Source organism: Pogona vitticeps, chromosome 2, assembly GCF_051106095.1.
Source record: "Pogona vitticeps strain Pit_001003342236 chromosome 2, PviZW2.1, whole genome shotgun sequence".
In the NCBI taxonomy this organism is placed as follows: domain Eukaryota; kingdom Metazoa; phylum Chordata; class Lepidosauria; order Squamata; family Agamidae; genus Pogona; species Pogona vitticeps.
Window position 1 is genome coordinate 8,040,925 of NC_135784.1, and position 16,298 is coordinate 8,057,222.

At 43.6% G+C, this 16,298-nt stretch overlaps 1 protein-coding gene across 3 annotated transcripts in view; it reads right to left on the reverse strand.

Annotated features, from left to right (window-relative positions):
• Nucleotides 1–4,174: 4,174 nt before the first annotated feature.
• Nucleotides 4,175–16,298, reverse strand: part of LOC110070383 (uncharacterized) — a 36,516-nt gene continuing 24,392 nt past the window's right edge. For 2 of the 3 annotated variants that reach the window (XM_078387870.1, XM_078387871.1), the window contains exon 3: nt 4,175–8,156. In XM_078387870.1, coding sequence (XP_078243996.1) covers nt 6,297–7,679 — 1,383 coding nt within the window. In that variant the 5' untranslated portion in view covers nt 7,680–8,156 and the 3' untranslated portion in view covers nt 4,175–6,296. The remainder of the gene's footprint in view (nt 8,157–16,298) is intronic. The other variant, XM_078387872.1, reaches the window with a different exon arrangement.

Genomic DNA, 16,298 nt, shown 5'->3' on the forward strand with positions numbered 1-16,298 from the left:
AGGAAGGCGAGATCAGGCAGTCCAGACAGAGGGAGAAGCCGAGCAGAATAATGTATTCGTGCTGCTGAAGGAATTCCCTAACCTATGCACAGGGGGAGGTCTATTGCTAGATCCAGGAATTGAAGGCACAGCAAAGGACAACCTCAAACCGCTGGAATGGACAGTGGTTATTTATCCTTGCAACCAGCGTGGGGGGGGGGCGGAAGGTGATTTGTCCCAATCCCTCTTTACTCCGGCAACAACGCAAGGGGGAAGAGACGAACCAGATCACACACACCCCATACACACACATGTCAGAAGTTTGATGCATGGAGTCCCAAAGGAATACAGCACCAGGAAGGCATGAGGTGCCCACAGTTCTTTTTTCACCTGTCTTTCAGAGTTTGGCTGAGATTCTGTGGTGGTGCAGAAATGGCCGAGCCGTGCTGGGAAGGGGAGCCCAAAAATGCTCGGGAGAGATGAAGCCTGAAGACGGAGCACAGGGAGGGAGGGAAGAACAGCAGGGGTTGCAAAGCGTTCCCTCCGGAGGAGAAGGAGGTGGTGGGTGGGTGAACGGTCCCATTCACTTTGGAAGCGAGGTGGCAGTAAAGCGATGATAAACCTAGACAGCATCTTAAAAAGCAGAGACCTCACCTTGCCGACAAAGCTTTGCAAAGTCAAAGCTATGTTTTTTCTAGTAGTGATGTGTGGAAGTGAGAGCTGGACCATAAAGAGCACTGACCTCCAAAAAATTGATGCTTTTGAATTGTGATGCTGGAGGAGACTCTTGAGAGTCCCCTGGATTGCAAAGAGAACAAACCTATCCATTCTGAAGGAAATCAACCCTGAGTGCTCACTGGAAGGACAGATCCTGAAGCTGAAGCTCCACTACTTTGGCCATCTCATGAGAAGACTCCCTTGAAAAGACCCTGATGTTGGGAAAGTGTGAGGGCAAGAGGAGAATGGGACAACAGAGGGCGAGATAGTTGGACAGTGTCATTGAAGCTACCAACATGAATTTGACCAAACTCCGGGAGGCAGTGGAAGGCAGGAGGGCCTGGCATGCTCTGGTCTGTGGCGTCACGAAGAGTCGGACATGAATTAACAGCTAAACAACAACATTTATAAAGCTTATTAAGTACATTGAAATCCAGGACTTGTTTCCTCCAAAGTAAACCATCCTCAGAAAAGCAGCTATGTATAGGAGTGCAGACTTTTAATACACATTTTATACACAACATAAAGTTTCACTTATTTGAAATGTAGTGTTGGAAAAGAGTTTTACAGATAGCATGATTTGTCAGAAAGATAAGTAAAGCAAATTAAGCATGGATTAATGCAGCGTTAAAACGTACCCCAGCAAACTGCATTCCTTTTTGTGATTCTGTACAGCTGCTTATCTCAAATACTCCCCAGCTGCCTACAGGATTGTTGTGCGCTCCAAAATCTGTCAGGGCCATTGCTATGACATGTTGACTTGATTTGTTTAACACTTCTGCTGGAAATGTTTACTTTAAGTGTGATTGCAGACCTTGTGACAAAGGGAGGCCATTGTACCAAACAATCCACACATTGGGAGTTCTTGTGTTGTTACTTGCCTATCTCCAAGACTGGCTCACAGACTAATCACGTTTTTCAGACTGCATTCCTGACATGCGCTTTAATCTTTTTCTGACTTTGAAAAACCTTCATGCTGGTAAATCCATGGACATTCCATATCATACTGGATTCCAGGGTGCTATCTAAGAACAAAGTGACAGAGTTAGCGGTATTACCAGGGTTACCCCAGGATGTGATGACCAGCAGAGCTTCCCAGTGATGTGAAGACACAAGCACCAAACAGTCTTGATAGCAGAATACTTGTATTATATACAGGATATGTGCAGGTATATACACAGCGTAGTCCTTGTTCCAGTTCCAATTGTCATACACGGCAGTTCCACAGAGTACAGAGCGTAAATCAATGTCAGAGTTCAGTAAATAGTCAATGTCAGTAACAGATGACAGGACATACTTCCTTCCTGGTGGGAGAGTTTATGCTCATGGCTGCCCCACTTTGGATGGTTGTGCACTGTATTAATATATGCAATTATGATTTTTGCACGCCTTGTAATTTGCTGTTGTTTTATTCAATGCATTCCACCTTTTTTTCTGTAATTACTGCTTGTTGCAAAGAACCGCCTTCTGGTCTTCATAGAAAGGACTTATATGTAATCCATAAGCATATTAAAGTATACCTTTAATCAGGGGTCTCAAACATGTGGCCTGGGGGCCATTTGCAGCCCACCGGATGATAATTTGTGGCCCCCGACTTGCCTGCCCCCCCAAAGTGCCCATGCATCCTCTGCTGTCAAGAGCACCTGTGGGGGCCCCGCCCTGTTCTGTTTAATTTCACAGGTACTGGTGGGGGATATTCTCCTTTGGCAAGGAGAATTCTGTGAGGGTTTTTAAATTTTTTTAATGTATTGCCCTCCTCCCCACCTCGCTAGGCAGTTGCCAGTGCTCCCTCCCTTCTCCACTTTGTCCTGTTGTTGGTGGTGGTGGTGGTAGTGAAGAAGGAGCCGGAGGGGTTCGTGGATGGCAACGAGGGCTCGCACACCCCTCCTCCTCCTCGGAGCCCCAGCCAGGCTAAGGAAACTCCTGGGCAGCTTCCTCGGGCTCTTGCTCTGCTTGGTGGAAAATCTGATGCAGCCCAGCCTCACCCAGATTCTGCCTCCAGGTAAATTGAGTTTGAGTCCCCTGCCTTTAATTAATAAAAAAAGAAAAAGAGGAAGTGTGGGGAGCCCCTGCCCAAGGTTGCTAAGCTGTTGTCTGTTCTTCAATGTAGAGCATACTCTCCTGGATATGACACAGCTGCTTCTGAGAGGAGGAGCTCCTATCCATTCTTCCTCTTTCTCATAGAGATAGAGCTAACTTCAAAGCCTTTCTTTGGCCAATCCTAATTGGCATTATGTAACCAGTACCCTATCTGAATTATGCCAACTATCTGTATACTATCAACAATCTGTAAGGTTAATAAAAGGGAGTCCTCCTGGGGGCATTGCCCCAGAGGTGTATGGGGAGGTGTGTGTGTGTGTAGGACTCCACTGGTGGACATCTCTGTGTGACCGGCTTCTTTAACTTCTCTCTATAAGACTAATTGCTTTCCCAATTATCTGGTGATCACCTAAACTATCAGCCTTCTCATTTCGTGACAACACAACTTGCAGATTTGTATCAGGCTCACCACCCCATCTTCCCTTGGAAGTTTCCATCTCCTTTTTAGATCTGGGGCACTGGTGTTTCAGCAACAGACACACTCTGTGACTCATAACAGATTCCTTTATCTCCAATCCTGATGTCTTGGGCAGGAGGTGCAAAAGGTCACCTCTGAGGTGTTCTGGATCCAACCCTTCTCTTCTGGGTCCAGTGATCTCCCACGGGATGGGATCCTGCCAAAAGCCCTCTCCATGGGGTTGGTCCATCTCTCCCTTTCTCTCTTCAGCTAGTTTGCCTCTCTCCTCCCTGATCTTTCTCCTCCACTCTCTCACTTCTTTCTCCCCCAATAAGAAGGGTTCTCAGGTCTTACTTCACCTTTCTGCCTCTTCTGGAGGTATGATCAATTTCTTCCACTGTTTGGTCCGGGGATTCTCCAATCATATCCACTCCCAGCCTTGTGGTAATATCCTCTCCTCCTTTCGTGCTTCTGCCTCTCCAGCTTCCTCTGTCTCCCTTCTTGATTGTTCCTCCTGATATATCTCTCTTCCCTCCTCCTGTCTTCTTCCTGTCTTTCCTAACGTTTCCTTGGCTGATGGATCTTTCCTTTCCTCTGATGGACCTTCCGCTTCCCTCACTGGAATGTTTACCTTAGACACCCCAGGCCCTTTTTTTCTGGGCTCTCCCCTAGTCTGAACCTCAGATTCTTCACCCAGACCTATCTCTACCTTCCTGATTTTCTCTGTGACTCTTCTCATCTCACTATCTTCCTGTTCTCCCCACAAAGTTGTCACTTCTCTGATGGGTCATATGTTCTGCTTCTGGAGCTTTATGGGCTTCTCCCTCCTTTTCAGGAAAGAACAGCATGCCAGTCCAGATGGGTTCAGTCCGACCATCGCCCTCAGACAGACCATCAGTGACAAGGTGTTCAAAGCTCATCTGGGTATCTCACAAGAAGTCTTTTCATTTTTGCAATGATTCCAGGGAATTCCAAAACATGTTAATTCTGTACAAGTTTGTTTATTGACATAATTTCTGAATTCAGTGCTTAAATATATTAAAGGCAGTATTACATGTGTGAGGGAAAAAGTGTAGGTACAGATCTACAAATCTAAAAGTCATGCAGTTATGCAAAAACTGTAGGCTTTCTTAAAACACATCCTTGCACCTTGTAAAAAGATGCAGGTATTTAAACTCAGGTTATTTGAGACATGATTGAATTAAATATATAAACACATTAAAACATATGAAAGCTCATAATCTAGAAAGACACAAAATGCATCTTCAGAAAACTTCAAAGTTCCTAAGAATACAATGAAAAAAGGCAAAAACCCTTTCAATGAAAGATCTGCAAAAGTATTTAAATTTTTAAAATAAATATATATAAAGTAAAAAACCTTATTTGGAGCTAAGTGTGTTGTTAACACACAGAAAATGTTCTTCTCATCCAACTGTATGTAAAATCCTTTGGTGTCTTTCACTGACATATGGTTACTGTATCTTTCCACTCTTCCCAGGACTTTCACCCAGCATCAATTCCATCATCTGTTGTACTCCATGAAAATGAAGCCTGTGTGGTTGATTCTCCATTGCTTTCTAATAGCAGTATGAGCAAGATCTCATCCAATATTTCTATCCCTTCTTCTGCAACAGTTGGCAAAACCAAATCTTCCCAAGGCTTGGGTTTTCTCAGCCACTGAGAAGCTCAGATGTTGAGGACCACAGGGTTTGGCCACCTCCAACCCAGTGCAGCCTAGTGCCCAAAGAGACCACAGCTGGAAAAACTCAAAGTATCCCCTCCTTTGAATAATCAAATGCCTAGCTTTGCATAAAGGGATATATTGATTTATACCCTCTTCAAAACTCAATTACTATTATTATTTATAAGGGCAATGCCTTATAAAACAAATGACACCTTTTCTCTCTTCCTAATTGTTCATCTTTCATCAGTTAACCCCAGAACATCTGTTAAAGCTTCCACTGTACAATATATTGTTCTCCTTGGTTTGACAAAAGTTTCCACATCTACTTTGTGAGATTTCTTTGTTAATAAATGTTAGAAGTAAAAGACATCACAAGCAGAAGTTCAAAATTCACTCCAATTTTTCTCTTTTCTCTCTGTTTCACATTACATGAATTTTGTTGCCTATACTTGCCAGTAGAAGCCAGCACATAACTGAATGAGCTACTTATGTATTGTTAACAAGTTTTTTTCAACCAAAACAAGGGGTTCCAATGTAAATTATATCCACAGGTATAATTTTTCTAAAAGCTTTCACTTTTAATGCACCTCTAAAGCATCTTTCAAAAAGCTTTCAGTTTTAGATGAAAAAGTTTGCCTCACATTAAGTTAATTTTTTGAATATTTAATTATTTATTTATTTATTGGACTTATATACCGCCCCATAGCGCTACAAGCACTCTCTGGGTGGTTTACAATTTTTAAATTATTACAGGCTACACATTGCCCCCCCCAGCAAGCTGGGTACTCATTTTACCAACCTCGGAAGGATGGAAGGCTGAGTCAACCTTGAGCCGGCTACCTGGGATTCGAACCCCAGGTCGTGAGCAGTTTTAGCTGCAGTACAGCGTTTTAACCACTGCGCCACGAGGCTCTTCAGACAATTATGATTACTTCTTCCACTGAAGCTCTTTCCATATTCTCTATATTTCTATAGTTTCTCCCCCATGTCAGTTCTTTGATTTGAACTAAGGCAGTTTGTTAAATTAAAGATTTCTTCATACAGTGCATTCAGATGCTTTCTTCCCTCAGTGAGATCTTTGATATGAACAATGAAAACTGTTCCTATTGAAGCTTTTTACATTCCACACATTTCCATAGTTACAATTATTCCCCAGTGTGAGTTCTTTGATGTGACCTAAGCTGAAGACTGTCTGAAGCTCTTTCCACATTCTATGTATTTATATGGTTTCTCCCCTCTATGAGTTCTTTGATGTGACCTAAAGTCATCTCAGTGAATAAAGCTGTTTCCACATTCTATAGATTTATATGGCTTCTCCCCAGTGTGTACTCTTTGATATATCCTAATGACTCCAACTAAAGCTTTTTACACATTCCATGCGTTTGTATGGTTTCCCCCGTGTGAGTTCTTTCATGTGACCTAAAGGTATTGCTCTGATTGAAGCCTTTCCCACATGCTAAGCATGTATATGGCTTCTCCCCAGTGTGTTTTTTTATGTAAGCTAAGGTGACCACTCCGATTGAAGCTTTTCCCACATTCTATGCATGTATATGGTTTCTCTCCTGTGTGAGTTCTTTGATGTGCATTCAGGTGACCACTACGGCTAAAACTAATTCCACATTCTATGCATTTATATGGTTTCTCCCCTGTATGGGTTCTTTGATGTGACCTAAGTGTATCCCTCCGATTGAAGCTCTTTCCACATTGTATGCACTGATATGGTTTCTCCCCTGAGTGAGTTTTTTGATGCAGACTAAGGTTACCTCTTTGACTGAAGCTCTTTCCACATTTTATGCATTTATATGGTTTCTCACCTGTATGGGTTCTGTGATGTGAATTCAAATGATCATTACTAATGAAACTCTTTCCACATTCCATGCATGTATATGGTTTCTCCCCTGTGTGAGTTCTTTGATGTGTCTTCAGGTGATCACTATGACTAAAACACTTTCCACATTCCATGCATTTATACGGTTTCTCTCCTGTGTGAGTTCTTTGATGTGACCTAAGGTCACCAGTCTGATTGAAACTTTTTCCACATTCCATGCATTTATATGGTTTCTCCCCTGTATGGGTTCTTTGATGTGAATTCAGGTGACCACTACGACTGAAACACTTTCCACATTCCATGCATTTATATGGTTTCTCTCCTGTGTGAGTTCTTTGATGTGACTTAAGGTCACCATTCTGACTGAAGCTCTTTCCACATTCTATGCATTTATATGGTTTCTCTCCTGTGTGAGTTCTTTGATGTGACCTAAGGTCACCACTCTGACTGAAGCTCTTTCCACATTCCATGCATTTATATGGTTTCTCCCCTGTATGGGTTCTTTGATGTGTCCTAAGGGTACTGTCCCAAATGAAGCTCTTTCCACATTCCATGCATTTATATGGTTTCTCCCCTGTGTGAGTTTTTTGATGTGACCTAAGGGTATTTCTCCAACTGAAGCTCTTTCCACAGTCCATGCATTTATATGGTTTCTCCCCTGTGTGAGTTCTTTGATGTGAATTCAGGTGACCACTACGACTGAAACACTTTCCACATTCCATGCATTTATATGGTTTTTCTCCCGTGTGAGTTCTTTTATGTAAACTAAGGTGACTGCTCTGAATGAAACATTTCCCACATTCTATGCATTTATATGGTTTCTCCCCTGTGTGACTTCTTTGATGTGACCTAAGGTCACTAGTCTGATTGAAACTCTTTCCGCATTCCATGCATTTATATGGTTTCTCCCCTGTTTGGTTTCTTTGATGTGATCTAAGGGTACTGTCCCAACTGAAACTCTTTCCACATTCCATGCACGTATATGGTTTCTCCCCTGTTTGAGGTTTTTGATGTGTACTAAGTTGACTGCTTTAGCTGAAGATCTTTCTACACAGCAAGCATTTATACTGCTTCACACCTCTGAGGGGTTTTTCACCGGAAAAGTTATTGTTTATATTCACGGCCTTCCCATGCTCCATTCATTGATTTAGTTTTTCCTTTCGGTCAAAGCTGCCATGTCTATTGATATCTGAAGTTCATTTGAATGCCTTTCTGCCCATGATGCACCTTCTCCTTCCTTTTCCTAGACGTTTTTCCCAATCATCAGGAGTTGTAAAAATCAGCACTCTTTGAAATTGGAGATGTACTCTTCCCTGTCATTGGTTGGCTTCCATTCTGTCTTTCTATCTCCTTTTCGGTGTTTAACTGTGTTCTTTTCCCACTTCACACTTGTTTCTTGTCCTTGTCGAAATAGCTGAATATATAGAGTTCTGGTTGTCCTGATCTGTTATCTGAATAAAGAAAAAGACGAATATAGCATTGAACCACTTAAAAACATACAAAAATGGTTCATCTATTCAGAATCATAGAATAATTTAGTTGGAAGGGGCCTTTAGAGCAATACGACAGTAAAACCAGTTACTTTTGGAGTTGGTAAGTGCTCCAACACAGAGGTACTAGAAAAACTTCCACAATCGCCTGGCAGATACACTTTGATAGTAGTGTTAAACAGGGACTTGGACTTAATGGCCTTGTAGGCCCCTTCAAACTTCAGTTTCTATGATTCTATAGGTTCATTGATATCCCCTCTCCAGGAATCACAATCAACATATATCAACAATCTGGTGGTCTTGATTTTCACATCTCTTTCAGAGATCACTGCTTTAATGTGATCAGACTGCTCTAATGTTTAAGAGTTTTTTTCCTAATATTCAATAAAAACCTGGTTTTCTCTGTTTCCTGCATTTTGCAATGATTAAGAACAAATCCTGTCCCTCCTCTTTCAAGGCTGTCTTTCAAGCTCTTTGAAAGCTGCTATCAGATCTCGCCTCAGTCTTCTTTTCTCAAGGCTAAACATGCCCAGTTCTTGCAGTCTCTCCTCATAGGGCTTGGTTTCCAGTTCCCTAATCATCCTTCTTCCCTTTCGCTGAACCTGTTCTAGTTTGTCAGCATCCTTTCATAAGATGAAGCCTAGCTGGGAGAGGAGGTTTGGAGATGGATGGCACCATTATGAGGATGACACTGAACTCTCTGAACATTGACCATCAGTGGATTGGATGAGCCCAAATAAACTACAAATGAATCCATCCAAGACATAGGTCTTGTTGGTCAGCCAAAAGACACATGAAAGAATAGGTATTCAGTCTGTAGTGGATATGGTGACATTATCCCTGAAAACTCTAGTGTGAAGTTTGGTGGTAATCCTGGAGTCATCTGTGTGCCTGCATGCCCAGTTGTTGTTGGTGGCCAGGAGTGCCTTTGCACACTTAAAACTAGTGTGCAAGCTATACACATTTCTGGAGACGTCTGAGCTGGCCATAGTCTCTCATTCCTTGGTTACTTCCTGACTCAACGACTGTAATTCGTGCTATATGAGGTTCTCTTTGGTGAATTATTTGGAAATTTGAGCGGTTAAAAAATGCTGGTGCCAGATAGAAGCTGGGGCTGGTTACAGGCAGCATACAACTTAAAGCAGCTCCACATGCTGCTAATCTATTTACGAGCACAATTCAGGGTGTTAATTCTAACTTACAGTGCCCAAATACCTTGGGCTCAAGCTACCTAAAATACTAATCTTCCATTATGAGCCTATTTGGATATTGATATAATCACGAGATATCTTTCTCATGGTCCCTTTTTCACAATCACATCTCACTATTGGCTCATATTCAGCTTGTGAATCAAAACAATTCCAATTTCATTCTCTCTTTTAGTATTATTTAATTTATTTATGTATTTTTTTATTTTATTTATTTATACCCTGCTCATCTAGACCAAAGTCTACTCTGGGTGGCTAACAATAAAAAATAGAATAAAAACAATATAATAAAATAAAAAACAAGAATAATAATATATAAGATTATGGAGCCAATAATAGGGCACCGGGCTCACCACTGAGACTTGTGGTTACCTCACTTGTTACCTCTCCCCTGTTTGAGAAGGAGCCATTGATTCATCTCCCATTTTCATTTTAATTTCTAGGTCACGAAAAAATGCCTTGATTTCTGTTTTAAATTCTGAAATTTCCGCCTTAAAATGGTTTATGATGTCCTCTTGCAATTCTTGAAAAAATTTCTCCATTGTAAAATTCCAATAAATAAATCTTGGACTCTTATCTCCAAACCGTGGCTATAAAAGTCAAAACAAGCTACTTGCCCTTCATAGTTCCTTAGTCAGCCTGAACTGAAAGTCCTGCAGAGAGCACTCTAGTCATAAAGATGATTATTTGATTTATAATCCACATTTATAGCCCCACGGAGAGTCACATAGATTAAATTATTCAAAGTTATTTAAAGTTCTCAAGCCTCTCTGATTTATAAAAAGCCAAATTCTTGGGAAGGAAGGGGGGTTGGGGGGGAGACAGATTAGTTTCGCTTTTGCCAGTTCTCTCAGCTGTGACGCAGTGAAAAAAAAGCTCCAAAATTGTAGGGGTTACCAAAGTTCTTGCCGTTTGAGATCTATTTCCACAATCAGCTTCAAAGAAGAAGAAAAAAATACATTTGATCTATTACTTGCCATAGAAATAGCAGTTCCTTTAGTCTTTGTTCTTGTATTCAGGTCATAAATCTTCATACCTCCCCCTTCCTCCAGGCAGCTACACACCATTCATCCTGGCTTCTTAATGATTCAGTTGCGATGCGGAAAGGAAACTCTTCCGAAAAAAGATTGCAGGTCTGAATCTCGGAGGCTTCCAAGCAGTACTTTGCTGCAAGTCCACTCTCCTGTGGAAAACTTGCCCCCCTTTCCTGGGGGGGTCCACTGACTCAGAGTAAAACCCAGGGGTTCACAGAGCCCTGAGAATTCCCCTGTTCTCGCTGTTCGTTGCTCCTCCCTCCTCCTTTCCAAACCTTTTTTGAATGGCCACCCTCTACAGTAACCTGCGACCCCATCACGTTTGCATAAAAAGACTTTTCAATGAGTAAAGAAAACACATAAAGAACAGAGTTTTCAAAATATAATTCTACCCTAATATTTAATGGAATGGTTGGACTTGCATATTGGCAATAAAATTAGTGCAGAAAATTTTCATGGTGAGATTTCATATAAAAATATTTGCAGCTAAAAATAACCACAGTGACTTTTCAAAGGACGATCTCTTTAGGTATCATTCCACCCCAGGTTGGTGATTGTTGAAAATCAGGATGAAGCTAAGAATAAAACATCTGAGTAAAAAAAAAAGGAAAAAGTGTCTTCTGGTATGGGGGGAGTTCATATTGGGGTGCAAAGGGAATTCCTCAGAGATCCTTGAGGAGACTCTTGAGAGGAAGATGGAGGAAAAGTGATGCCACCGCCGAGCCCTGAGGCTGATGACTCAAGAGAACCGCAGTGGAGACCTTGAGGGTGGAATGGGATAAAGCTTGTTTGAAGAGAAGCAGAAGGAAGGGAAAGAGAGCGTCCAGAGAAGGGGTTGTAGCAGGCAGACTGCAAACTTGGAGAAAACATTCCATTTGCATAATACAAGTTGCTGAAAGTTTTATCGTTCTGACTAGGACAAGGGCTATTGAGGGTGAATTCTCCATGCTATGAGGTGGAGAGTCTGAAGGACAAGAGATGCTGCCATTGTCTTGAGGGAGTAAATGTGGCAGCATCGGGAGTGGAAAGAAGTCAGCTGCCAGTGACTTCAGTGTCCTGAATCATGGCTGGCCAAAGGAGGAAAAAGATACAGGAGGCTCGAAGGTGTCTTCTAATGATTCTCTGCCAATATTTGCTTTTGAACAGTAATGGTCGCATTCCTTGGTTATGGTAGTAGCAAGAACATCCATGGAGGGGGTGCCCCACTTGTGGCACAGCGGAAGAAGGACCAGGTGATCTAGAGCCCCTTCGTGGGCTTGGGTATGCAGACTGCTTAGATGGTCTGCTACGGTGTTGTCCTCTGTTGAGATGTGAACAGCAACTGGGATGATGTGACAGGCAAAGCACGATTCGCAGACTCGAATGGCCAAGTGAAGGAGAGAGCGAGCGAATGGGTTCCACCCGACTTGTTTATGGAGTAGAACTGGAGGGTTGTCAGGAATCTGAACAGCGCGGCTGACTAGAAGACGTTTGAATGTTTGAGAGAGGCTGGGAGTACCTCCAAAGGCACTCCATCTCTTCCAGCAGAAGCACCGAAGGACACCTGTCTACCGTAATGGGAGATTTACAGGGATTGTGTTTAGAAAAAGGAACACCAGAGCGAGCCATTGAAGCAAGAGACAGGAACCCCTGATGCCTGAGAATTTTATAAGTCGTCAAGAAATAGCATAGGCATCCTTTAGTCTCGAGAGACTATGGTAACATGCTCTGAATCGAGGAGTGTCCGAAGAAATAATGGTGTTTTATTAGAAGACCTTGACATTCATGACTCGTCCTTACATCACAAAGTGATGGAAGGAAATAAAAGGACGAGAATCACAATGTGAGAAAGGGCTTTTATGATGGTGAGCATCGAGGTGGGATGTGCTCGGATCTGCTCCTGTTCTTCCTGGTCGTTCTTAAAAATCAGGCACGGAGTTGTACTGCCTAACCAGCTTGACATCGCTAAAGGAAACAAAACCATTCCGCCTTGTGACCTCTATGCCATTCTTCTGGTCATGTCATTTAAAACATGAAGGCTTTGCCCACCAACTAGAGCACATATATATGATGCAAGTTCCTCTTTGGGGGGGGGCTTTGACATGTTAGAGGCAGGTGGGCTGGGCAAAACTCAATGAAATGTCGAATTTTGAAGTTCTGCCTGCCCAGAAAGTCACTCCCTTTTTTCCTTTCTGGGAGAACTGAGAAGGATCTTGAGAGTACTCACAAAAATATGGTTTTATGCATGGCAGGCACAGTTCTGAGGTTCCCCGTTTCTTCACTGTCTCTTTGGTGCTAGAAGTTGAGGAATGGGATCAGAGGCACCTTGACTCTCGCCCTTCCCTCCTCAGCAAATTTAAGAGCAAGCCATGCAAAGGATCACTTCTCCTCCTGGGGAGTGTCCCTGCAGGAAGGCCAGGAGAGCCAAAGCACAGAGCACGGAGTAGCCAGGCAGAGGCTGAACTGCCAAGAAGGCTAGAATGCAAATGGAGAGGACTGGATAAGCGAAGCTTCAAATCAGTAGGCGGAGCTTTTCCGTATAGTTCGCAACCTATCTGGTGATGGGCCTCCCCCTAGACCAATTTGCAAGATTTTTAAAATTCAAAGTGGAGACTATCAGCCGAGAACTCTCTCCTTTTTTCGATACAGTGGGCTGAGCAGAGATGTTGCCCTGTGAAATTTGATCATTTTCAGCCACTGACACTAAAGATTGTGGACAAGGTACAGTGGGGTCTCTACTTAAGAACTTAATCCGTATTGGAAGGTGGTTCTCAAGTTGAAAAGTTCTTATGTTGAATCTGCATTTCCCATAGGAATGCATTGAAAGCCATTTAATCCGTACAGGTATCTGCTCTTTTCCGTCCATAGAAACTACAGTGAAACCTCTACTTAAGAACTTAATCCGTTTTGGAATAGTGTTCTTAAGTTGAAACGTTCTTAAGTTGAAGCAAAATTTCCCATAGGAATGGCCTGAAAACCAATTAATCCATTCTGGCTATTTTTTTGTTATGTAGAGGTGTGTTCGTACATTGAAGCATTCGTTCCCATAGGAACTAATGCAAAGCTGGTTAATACATACTCTACCACTAGGGGAAGAATTTTTTTAAAACCTAAGATGACCTAAGGTTAAAAAAAGAGCAGGAAAGTTTTTTTTTTTCCTGTTCCTATCTTGGATTTCTGTTCTCAAGTAGAAGCAAAATTTAGCAAATGGAGCTGTTCTTAAGTTGGATTGTTCTTAAGTAGGGACGTTCTTACGTAGAGACCCCACTGTACTTGATCGCTGTCATGCCACCACCTCATCCCTTGACCCTTGTACAGCCTGGCTAATCAAAGCAGCCAGGCTTATAACAAAAGAATGGGCAACGGCAATAATCAATGGGTCTTTCCTGGAGGGCAGGGTTCCCCTTGTCCTCAAGGAGACACTCATTAGGCCCATCAGAAAGAAACCTAGTTTGGCGACGTACGAAATTGGCAATTACAGGCCTGTCGCCAATGTTTCTTTCATTAGCAAAGTGGTGGAGAGGATGGTGGCCAATCAGCTGCAGGCTCACTTGGATGAAACAAATGCCCTGGATCCATTCCAGTCGGGTTTCAGGCCGCGCCATGGTACAGAAACGGCATTGGTCACCCCGCACGATGACCTATTGAGGGAGGCTGACAGGGGAAAAACGTCCCTGCTGGTCCTCCTCGAGATCTCAGCTGCCTTTGATACCGTCGAACATGGTATCCTCCTGAGGAGGCTCTCCAAGCTGGGAATTGGTGGCCTGATGTTTGCCTGGCTCCGATCCTTCTTGGAGGACCGCCCCCTGAGAGTACAGCTTGGGGAGAGGGTTTCGTCCCTGTGGAGCCTCAATTGTGGAGTTCCGCAGAGTTCGATATCCTCCCCAATGCTGTCTAATATCTATAGGAGGCTGCTGAGCAAGGTCATCAGGGGATGTGGAGCATCTTGCCATCAGTATGCTGATGACACTCAGCTCTACATCTCCTTTTCTCCACCTACAGTGGATGCCGTTCTCTCCCTTCAGCGCTGCTTGGAGGCTGTACTGCAATGGATGCAGGAAAATGGGTTGAGGCTGAACCCAGGCAAGATGGAGGTACTGAGGGTGGGTGGACCCACCATCAGCAGTTTGGGAAACTCCCTTTCATTGGGCGGCGGTAACTCTCACTGTGAAGAGTGGGGTTCGTAGCTTGGAGAGACATCTGGACCCGGCGCTTACCATGGAAACCCAGATGGCATCAGTGGTATGATCTGCCTATTTCCACCTGTGAAGGAGCTGAAGGCAGTGTGCCGTCCTCTGGTGGGAAAGAAGACGTAGAGGAAGGAGGATGTGTGGAAGGGGTGTTAATAGAGTTAGATCAAACGGAGATAGTGACTGAAAAAGCTGCAGAGGTGTGTCTTGTAGAAGGAGGAGGGGAGGAGTTAGATTTAATTATGTGGGAGGAGATAAAAGGGGGAGAAAGCGCGCACGATTTTAGAACTTGGACTGATCTTAACCCGGACAGACCTAGGCACCGAGGGGTGCAAACGGAACCTATTCTCGGACTAAGCCAAGGGACTGATGCGACACCGGGATTCCCCAACCTGATGACAGGAGGTGGACTGCTCCCAGGTCCATTAACCACAGGGGCTAGAGGCAGAGGTATTGAGCCTCTAGAATGGAAGGTATCGGTTTTCCCCCTGAATTACCCTGGAGGCGGGTGGCGGGTGATTCGTCCTGGCCCGGAGTTTCAGAAGAAGCCTTTGGAGGGCGATTGGGCCCGCCACCCGTGCTGCGGCACAGTGTGCGTGGTGAGGAGCGCGCCCATAAGGCAGATGACGGACCGCGAGAAGTTTGGGCCGGCTCCCTTTTAGGGGATCCAGATGTTCCACCTAGTGTTCGTCCTAAGAGATATAATCTGTTGCCGGATCACCTGTTGCAAGATCCTTTTGATTCACGCGAGTTGCAAACTGTTTGTAATAAAAATAATGTTAATGAAAATCATGAGGAGCCTCCTTGTCTTTTTCCCGCCTTCACCACCAGCGCTCCCCCCGCCGGAGAAGGACTTTCTTACACCACCTTAGGTGGATTTCTCAGCTGCGTCCCTATCTTGAAGTTGGGGCACTCACCACTTTAGTGCATTCACTTGTAATCTCGAGATTAGACCACTGTAAGGTGCTCTATGTGGGGCTACTGTAGCATTCTCTATTTATTTGTTCTATGGTTCTTGTTGTATGATGTAATGGTTTATGAATATTCATGTTGCTGAGAGGTGGAGCCAAGAGAGATGCTATAAGAGGCAGAGAAGCAGTTTAAGTCAGAGAGAGAAAGTTAGAGAAATGTAAGAGTCAGTGTGTAGAGAGAAAGAGATAGAGTAATAGAGTGTGTAGTTTGGGAAATTTAGATGTGATTATCTACTGAAGATATTTATGAATCTCTGTAATCAATAAACCAAAGTTTTATTTAAAAGAACTTGAAGTGTGGACCTGAATCCTTCTGAAGTAAATGGTGATTTAGAGGCCACCTGGTGGCAGCAAGTGAAAAGGGTGAAGTTTGTTTGCCTTTGTGTGCTCTGGGGGCTTGAAGGTCAAGCAAGGGGCACGAGGGTGGATGCCACAGCTGCCTTTGAGACTGATGCGGAACCTTCAAATGGTGCAGAATGCAGCGGCCAGACATATTAGTGGGGTGAGGAAACACCATCATCTCTCCCATTCTGGCTGCATTGCATTGGCTGCCCGTACTCTTCCGCGTCAATTTCAAAGTCCTAATGATTACTTATAAAGCTCTAAACGGTTTAGGACCTCACTATTTGACGGAACGCCTTCTTCCACCAAAGTCTACCTGTTTCACTCGATCTAGTCTGGAGGTGCAACTGAAGGGCCTAATGCCAACAGAGGCCCAGAA